Source organism: Ammospiza caudacuta, chromosome 4 (genome assembly GCF_027887145.1).
Source record: "Ammospiza caudacuta isolate bAmmCau1 chromosome 4, bAmmCau1.pri, whole genome shotgun sequence".
Taxonomy (NCBI): Eukaryota; Metazoa; Chordata; class Aves; order Passeriformes; family Passerellidae; genus Ammospiza; species Ammospiza caudacuta.
In genome coordinates, this window is record NC_080596.1 from 55,734,865 (window position 1) to 55,744,246 (window position 9,382).

Below are 9,382 nucleotides of genomic sequence, written 5' to 3' on the forward strand. Positions count from 1 at the left end.
AAGCAAATAGGAAAAAAGGGTTCTTACAAACAAGAGTGCCAACACAGGAATCTGCTGAGTTGCACAGGCTGCAAAAGTTCAATTTCTAAAATTTATTTCTTCTGAAACTGAACATAAATTACACTAACAATCCTAAATCCTTCATCCCAACTCACTGTTTTTTAACAACAGCTCCTTCAGTTTGTAACAAAGGCATATGTGCACTCCCTATCCTTTCAAGTTGGGCATCTGCACAACAGGTAACATCAGTTCCCTCCTCCTGATAAATACACAAACATCAGTTAGCTCAAAGGCATTGCATGACCATATTCAGGGCAAAGTAACAACACCCTACAAAGCACAAAGAACTTACTTTAAATATGGAAATTGCACAAAATGTAAGTAAAAGAGGCAGGGTTTCACTTTAGATGATAAGAACACCTGGCATTTCCACTACCCTTTTGTTAAAACATAGGTCCACAAATGCTGATTGGATGTCTACTTAGACTGCAAAGAAGTCAAGAGAAACAACTCTTACACACGAGGCAAGTTAAGAGACCAGGTGGAAGGCAGTTTTTGAAAGGATGGACATCTGTGTGAACCTAGAGCTAAGTAGTTAAAGGAGGCATACAAAAATTGTGGGTGTTGCCTCCAAAAACATGCAGACACAGCTGCAAATTTAACTAAAGACTTAGTTTGTTCTTGATCATTTCAAAAATGTCCAGGAATTTGATCAAACATAAAGAAAAAGTACTGGAATCCTTTGTTGCAAAAGAAAATGCTTAAGAAAATGTACTGGAGGTGATCAGTACTGTGTTTTCACAATAATCCTGGAAAATCACAAGCACAAGTAAATGCAGATGCAAACTGAAAAATGCATCACCAGCTGCTATCCAATGCCAAGTTTTGAAATAACTATTCCTTATTTCTGCTCTTACATACATAAACTTGGTATTCCACATTTAACTTGACAGGATTTTTCACTTGAATGCTTATGATTTACAATGTATTTGCCTTTTAATTTACTGGAACTGCAGTTTTATCTGGGGCGATTTAACTAAAGCTGTTTCCATATGTTTTGAGCTGTAAGCTTGAGACCACGGATTTGGAACTGTACAACGTTTTGCTATTGGGCAGGCTGGCATAAATCCCATGTGTGGTGTACATTCACATAATGCCTCCAGGGTTCTTCAGCAGGACACCTCCCATGAGTCAAGTGAGCATTCTGTTTTCCAACATTATGGAGACCGGAGTTGACATTCAAGAGGTGAAGGATACATCACCATTTTGTCCTCAGTAGTTCACAATAACTTTGTGTTAAATCTTACTCATTTTACTCATTCATGAGAACCAGTGTCTCACTCTCTAACAGAAGAGATCAACAATTTTAAAGCTTCCACTTTTTCAGCAAAGACACAACTGGTTAGGAAATGCAGACTAAGCCAAAGACATGCATATCCAATTCCTGTCTCACACTATGCAGCAGCAAGCCTGTATGTCACAGAGGGGCAAAGACTGTGCCTTTCTCCCACTCTTTATACTGCCTGCCAGGCTTTGAGAATTATAGAACTAGGAAAAGGTTTCCACAAGGCCCTGTTGTTAGAGATATGATACATATGGAGGCTCCACACTACCCTCTCCTCTTTCTGAGAAAGGAGGTATCTCTGTTTCCCAGTCACATCAGGAAAACAGAAATTTGAGAGGTCTGAGTGCAGGATTAGATAAAGTTCACAGTGACTTGAGAGTGAAATACTAGCCCTAGTGACATCAACAGAAAAGCTCTCACTGACTTGAGGGTCAAGATTTCAGCCCACATCACAAACTAAAATGGTTTTTAAGCTGATGAATTTCAGGCCCTGATCCTGTAGGAGATGTACATACCTTTCATTTGACATATTGAGCAGCTCGCTCAAATTTCACTGAGCAATTAACTTCAACTAAAGTGAGTAAGTTTTAATGAGATGTGGTCTCCAATTGTGAGTACAACCTTAAGGCTTTACAGTGTAGTGAAAGGATTCAAACAGCACAAAAGCAGCTCCAGGGATGCTTGCTTTAGCTCTTTTCTTTTTACTTACTTTTGTCTGATCATCAGCCTTAAATACATAGCAGATACTTTGCTGATTTGCTGCTTCATCCTTTATCAGACAAGCAAAGTAGCTCGGATCGTGGCTGTTGTGAATCAGTTTGTGGACCTGCTGTGGCTTGTATTCAAATAAACTTGAACAAATTAAAGGATCCCACTGCTGGGTTTCCCCTGTGTCTGGCTCACACCGCAAACTGGCTGGTGAAACACAAAGTCGAATTTGGCTGGCGCTGGGTTCTTCTTTGGAAGACTTTGCACTGAGCAATTGGATCTCAGCCACAATCCAAGGCAGCATTGACATAGTGGTTAGGGAATGCACCGGGAGAGAACCCACGAGCTGGAGACTGAAACTTGCTGAGAAATCACTAGATGTTTGACACTTTTTAACTTTGAAAGTTATTGGCTCCATTTTGCAGTCCTTTAGGGAACCTGGACTAATTCACAGATATTTCAGTTCCATGGAATGACATTATCTGCATGCTGGATGGCTCCTTGGATTAAGGAACAGGAGAGTTCTGAAAGGAAAAGAAAGAGTTATGTAGGTGCTGGAACTCTATGAAAAACCAACTCTCAATAACACAAATAATTAGTAGCTTAACATCAGAAGAGAGACACCATGGCCCATCTAGCAAGTTCCCCCCTCTTGACACTGGGCCCTACTATTTCAGATCCAGCAAACATAATTGTAATAAATACATTGCTTGGAAAAGAGACAGTGCTGATTTAAAATTTGCTTTATAACCTTAGCTCAACTATCTAATGAGTAACTAAATTACAATGAACATTCTTTCTAACCTGTGTCTGTTTCATGGGCAGGCACATGTGGATCACATGGGCCTATTTCAATCCTGTTATCACAGGAAGAACTCAGCTGAGCCATTCTGACCTTCATGACAGTTGAAGTCACTGCCTGCTGAGACCCCTTTACATCTGGGGAATAAAAGGGTCAGCTTGACAACTTTCTTGTCCATATGTGGATAACTTTGAATTTGGCTACTAACATGAAGCTGTTTCCTTAGGTATAGTTTGCTCAGTGATTATTTCAAACAGATTTTTTCAATAAATAACACCCTAGAAATCACTGTCATGTAAAAATGCTAGCAGCAGTCAACAGAGTGATCACTAAAAAACGTGTCAGACAGCAGTCACAAGCAACAATCCTTACAGCATTCTGGAACCAGATGACAATCATAATTATGGCTGCATTTTAACGCTGGTCAGCCAGACAGGAATACTTAAATGTTAGCCAAACATTGTATAATTTTCATTTCTTAAAATATCAAATGGAATATACCAAGTTACACACAACCCTGTTGTAACCCTGTTACACCCAGCATCCACGACCACTACTGTCATTATGTATTAGTACTTTTAGTAATGAAATCCAGTAATTGCATTTCTTTATAAATTCCATTTCACTAAATGCCGTCCATGAAAACACAAAGATTGGCATTTGTTATATACCATGTTTTAATTCCTCTTTAATTGCCCCTAGCTTCAGCTGTTACATTTTATTGTGTGAGACTGATGCAAGGCTGACAGGCCTGTAAGTGCCTGTGTTTAAATACAAGGACACTAGCTTACCAACAGTCTTATGAGAGTTTCCCATGATAAGACCTATTAAAAACAACATAAATAGTACCAATATATCTTTAAGTAACATTTTAATTACATTTGAACAAGTTTTGAATAAGTGCCATCTGTTTACTGTGGTAACAGTATTTATTGTCTTTGTTCATCTACAAACATGGTCAAAATCAGCACTGTTTTTCTCAAGAGTTTCCACTGAACTTTGTCCTTCTTTTGCTCTTATAATAACATTTTCAGACTGAGGTTCTAACAGTCTTTCATCTTGTTGAAAATGAAGAGAAATTTCAGGATTAAAAAAGCCCCAAAAATTTCAAGATTGAAATTAATTTTGAGCTGTTTAAAATGCAACTAATCTCTAAATGTCCCACTGGGGCAAAATGTTTCTGCAGTACTTGGCAAACTGTAAAAACAAGAGAGCTGCAGAAATCATCTTTGAATACATTTACCTCTTTGAAACTTTTTCATCTTTTGATAAACAAACACTGTGCCAGCATTACCAGTTCCAAGAATAGCAAATTTAGCAAGAGTGCAAGTTTTCAAGATACTATTCAACAAATTAATAATAAATAGCATTCTAGATGTGTAGATCAAATTTTTTAAAGTCTTTTCATAAACTTCTCTGTGTGTATCTGGGCATGGGAGGTGTGGGAAAAAGAGCCATGAAAATCAAGAATTTGTACACCTCACTTTAAGTATACTACAGCTGGGAGGCTTTTTTGTTTATTTCACAAATGAGCAAGAAAATAAGCATCTTTGAGATTAATATGAATGCATTACATCCTACATGAAATGGCATTAATGGATGTGGTGGAGTCACTGTTCCTGGAAGTGTTCAAGGAACAACTGGAATGTGGTACTTGGTGCTATGATCTAATCCACCTGGCGGTGTTCAGTCAAGTGCTGGACGTGATGATCTTGGAGATCTTTTCCAACATCAATGATTCTGTGGTTCTAAATGGGATAGCAGCTGCAGGAAGCATTTTTACACCTTATCAACACAGACTGCTAAACACAGTTACCATTATAGTTTTCCTTCAGCCAAGAATCAGAATGGTCTCTTCTTCCACAAACTATTACAAACTTTTTCTCCTTAACTGCAACAGTGAAAAATAGTTCAGCAACTGCAGGGAAGATTGGATGAATTCATAACTACCATGTTGTGTAGTCTAAACTATATAAAAATCGAGATTTTAGCTTCTACTGCTCTTGTCACTTAGTGGTATAGATAATAATCTCCAGATAAGAAAGCCTTGGAAAACTTCATTCTTAGTTGAAAACAAGAGAAGAGAGCTACCATACAGACAATGATGTATTAGCCACATACTTTTTGTAGCCAATTTCTTATTTGTGTTTTCTGAGACCCCTTCTTAAAAAAAACGTAATTAAAGGCATGTAGAAATACAACAAAGTCACTCTTGTATCTAGCAACTTTTCAAGTTTCTTTTTGCTCTTTTACCCTAGATTTATGAGGCAATGCAGTCTCAAAGAGAAATGGATATCACAATATAATACATTATTTTGCATGCTAACTCTGAGGACTGAACAGTATATAAAAAATCCAAGGCTGATACTATGTCTTGTATACTTAAACAAACATTGTACTGCTGGAATGTATTTAATATAAATGTGAAGCTTCTTGGCATTCATCTCTTTTTAACAAAAATAAACACCTTGCAAAGTCAACAGCATAAATACTCCAATTTGTTATTTCCAAAGAAAAACACTTACTACTAAATCAAACCAGTTAAGTAGAAGTCAAAATGCTAGGTTTTTTTGCTAATGTTTAGGAGAGGCTGAAAGTGCAAGTTTCTCAGAGCACAAATTTAGCAGCATCAGAAATCTCCTTATCTAACCCGTATCATTCTGTATATTACTGTTCTGCATGTTCCATTTCCCTTTCCCAGCCATTCTTTCTTTGTTTCCCCCTCCTGTCATTTGTAAACAAATCCCACCAGAAATTATGCCAATTTCAAGCTGCTGGTGTTAATGTCCTCAAGTTTCCACTGAGGACTAGGTTTTACTTCAAGACCATGAAGTATTTATGTATATGCTTAATTCAGACCTAAGAATAGTTTTGTTCTTCTCAACAGGCCTCTTCCCAGCCTTAAAATTAGGCACACATTACATCCAAAGAGTAGCCATGCTCTCAGCCCATCCATGTCTGCCCTGACTCCACTGCTTGGAATTTTAACAACTTTAGCCATCTCTGATTGCCCCTCTGAAATTTGGCTCTGCAGGTGCCCTGAAAGTTTACCATACACATTAATACAGTAGGCTCAAACAAGTTTCCTCTTCCTCCCAAGTGTCTGATTAACTCATGCTTATTAAAGGTTTATTTCACCTCTAATCCTAAAAGGGAATAGAAAAGATATAAAAATACAGCTCTCCACTAGTTTTCTTCTACCTCAACTTTGATGTTCCTTTGGCAGCTCTAAGCACCACTCAGCTTCATTACTCCAGGCTGTGCTCAGCACACTGGATGTCTCCAGTTGTTCTCCCAGTGCTCACAGACACAACTGGGACAGTTCCTCTTTCTCCTCTCCACCAGCATCTTTTGAAGGGTGTTGGTTGTCTGTGCACTCAAAACTGAGAACAGCTTGAGTGGCACTCCTCAGCTGACAGCTTTGCAGCTAAGACACAGTTTATAGAGATATAGAGAATATGAACCTTATTGCTCCTACTGTTTAGCCTGTATTTGCTCCATCAGCACAAAAACAGCCAGTCAAACTCTAACACATAAGATATTTTCACAAACCACATTAATCTATTTATCCCTACCTTCTATACTAGGGAACACCAGGCTGACTTATTAGTGTGGAAGATACACATGGGAACATATGTGTGCCCTTTGTCCTCAGCTTTTCTTTTGCTCTGATCAACCCAGCCACTTCTCACAAGTGGAGGGGCTTAGAAAGCATGCAACAATACACTGATGGTCGTGCTCTAGCAAAATCTGATAGTGTGTATTTAAAACCCTAACCCAATTAAAAAAAATAATTAGCCTCTTGCTCTTCAAAATCAAGTTACATTCTCACTGTGTTATGCCAGCAAGTTAAAAGGGACCCCTTCAGATACAAGACAGCATCAAAGGGAGAGCTACACAAATTATTATTTCTCTATTCTGGACCCCATGTCTAAGCAGCATTGCTTCATTCAAGACAGCATTCCTCAAAACTCACTCTCTCTCACTTTCTCTCACTTCAAGGGCAAGGTATTGGCTCCAGGTGCCAGTTAGTTAGATGGGGTCAGGTAAGCTTTGAGGTTAGGAAGGAGAATCTTGTGAGGTTATTGTGTTAGTAACCTGGGAAAGTGAGGTACTGAAAATCAGGTTTGTGTACCTGGGGGAACACCAGGTAAATCTGGGATAGGCTCAAACTAATACAGAAAAAAGAGAGGAGAGAGAATGTTCTAAACCAAAAGAATATCACCTCCCCCATAAAAAAAACTGCAGAAAATTTGACAGTGGTGAAGTGTTATCCTTCTTTTGTCCTTTCTTCTCAACTGGACTAAATTCAATACAGACAAGCAGCCAAAAGTTCTAAACTATTGTTCAGAACATTGGTAACTGCAGACTTCAGCAACCCTTCACCTTCCTCCAGCTCCTTTCCTGCTTTGGTAGCAGTTGGAGTGCTGGGACTCACAGCAGAACTCACGAGCTTGGAAGATGTGTCATGCAGGGAAGCAGTCAGGGCTTTCACACAGCAATGAATAAATGAGGGGTTTGACCTGGGAGCTGAACAGAAAGATGCCATCATCCTCGACCTTTGCAGTTCTTCTGAGTAACAGCTGCGCAGTTACTCCAGGTCAGGCTCAGGACGTAACAGCAGCTTTAGTTTATGTAAGTTTCTGTAAATCAGTTTTCCTCCCCTTCAAGAAGCTAAGCACAAAATCAAGCATACAGCAAGCTCTTATGAAAAACAGCTGGTCTTAAACAGCACAAATTTGTTCAGCTCTTCTCTGCATGGCATTAGCACTGAACCCTGTTGACAAATGGAACCAGAGGCACTGGTACTGACTGCACTTCACCACTGATTATTTTAGCAGAAATATCATACTACTTAAGGATTATGAGGAGCCCTGGCCTGCAGCCAGAACTCTGGAACACTAGCCAGAACTAAATACCACTTGTCTCCCTCTCTTTCTGATCCCTAACTGAAATTTACATTGTCTTTGCTCAAGCTGACAGATTTCTCCATCCACCTGGCAGGATATACAGAAAAACATAAATGAGAAAATGTATTAAATATGTCACGACATGGTCACTGCTGAGAACAGTGTTCAAAAAGTTTTTTTATTTAATTCAAATGGGCAATTGGAAGCATGACACATCCCTCTTGTTGCAAGGATATTCTTTTTATCTCATAGCTACTTATTATCTGCTTTTTCTCTCTGAAGCTGTGGTTTGCTGAGGCCAAAAGCATGCACAAGTCCAGAAACCAACTTGCCTCAGAAATTAGTTTTTATTAAATGCTGACTTTTAAAAGACTTTATTCTTAAATGCTGTTAGCAAGTCAAGACTAGGTGCTGGATAGCATAACCATATACTCTGGTACTAGTTCCAGTAATAAACACACCTAAAATATTTACCAGTACAGTCAGCATTTATATCACTCCTCAAGTAAGTTTTATAAATAGACTATTAATTTAAAAATTGCAACGAAATGGTAGTGTGTTCTTGATCACAAGTATACACATTTACAATCAACTATCAAATGAAGAAAATAGTTGACTGTTCCTGTCCTTAACACCTGTTGCTATTTCCTTAATCAAGTCCATGGACATTAATATGCTGATGATTGAAGTCTTCTGACTCAGCCTCACACAAACATGAACAAAATATTGAGCTATTCTATGAATGTAATGCACTAAAAAGGAAAAAAAATTGTAAAAGAAAGCTTGCTAGGTAAATTACATTATGAATACCATTCATTTTTATTCAATTGCATATCCACAGCCAAAATGCCTGCATGCGACTTTGCAGTTAACCAAATTAAAGTGAAAAAAGTGTCAAGTCATCCACACATCACTGAATGTGTTTCACTTTCCTTCCATCCTGTCGTTTTTCTCACCTCCAAACATTTCTACTTTTGTGTTTTACCTATGATTTTCAGCATTCCTATATAACAACCCTTGACAAATTTCTATTTCAGCACTGATAAAGGGTGTTAAAAGTACTGTTAAAAATATAGTCATATGCATCAGCTCAGAGGTATTCGCTATTCAGAAAATATACAATTTATTAAATTTACCCACGATGTTCCATTCAATCTCTGGGCTTAACGCAGACACAAATCCCACCATCTGCACTACTAAAGGTTCCTACAGCAGATCTGCCATGTTAGCCTCTCTCCCAGATAAAACACAGCACACAAAGGCCTCGATCTTTTCAAAGTACGCTATAAATAACCACATTCGTTTCATACCTCTCGTGAACGCAGTTTCAAGAGATCATTCCTCTGTTCGCGAATTTAAAGGGCCATAAGGACACTGCGCCGCCGTGGGTAGACTGAAAGTTACACTCGGCCGTGCCGCGGTGCCAAAGGTCCGCGCTCCCCGGGGAAAGCCGCTCGGTGCCCCGAGACCGAGCGGGCTCTGGGAGGAGTTATACCCACCTGTTTTGCATAGATGGGCCAGGCAACAGCGGACAAGAGAGAAAAGGAACTAAAAGCACCTCAGGTCACTGACTGATTAAATTCAAGACGGTCTTTTGGTTATTGAGACGAGAAGCCA

General features: G+C 38.9%; 1 protein-coding gene across 6 annotated transcripts in view; it reads right to left on the minus strand.

Moving 5' to 3' along the window:
• The window catches only part of TBC1D1 (TBC1 domain family member 1), a 98,599-nt gene extending 89,217 nt beyond the window's left edge, over window positions 1-9,382 (minus strand). For 4 of the 6 annotated variants that reach the window (XM_058802974.1, XM_058802972.1, XM_058802973.1 and 1 more), the window contains exons 1-2: window positions 9,076-9,382; window positions 2,055-2,577 (exon numbers count right to left, since the gene is read on the minus strand). In XM_058802974.1, the coding sequence (XP_058658957.1) occupies window positions 2,055-2,471 (417 nt within the window). In that variant the 5' untranslated portion in view covers window positions 2,472-2,577; window positions 9,076-9,382. The remainder of the gene's footprint in view (window positions 1-2,054; window positions 2,578-9,075) is intronic. The other 2 variants (XM_058802976.1, XM_058802975.1) reach the window with 2 other exon arrangements.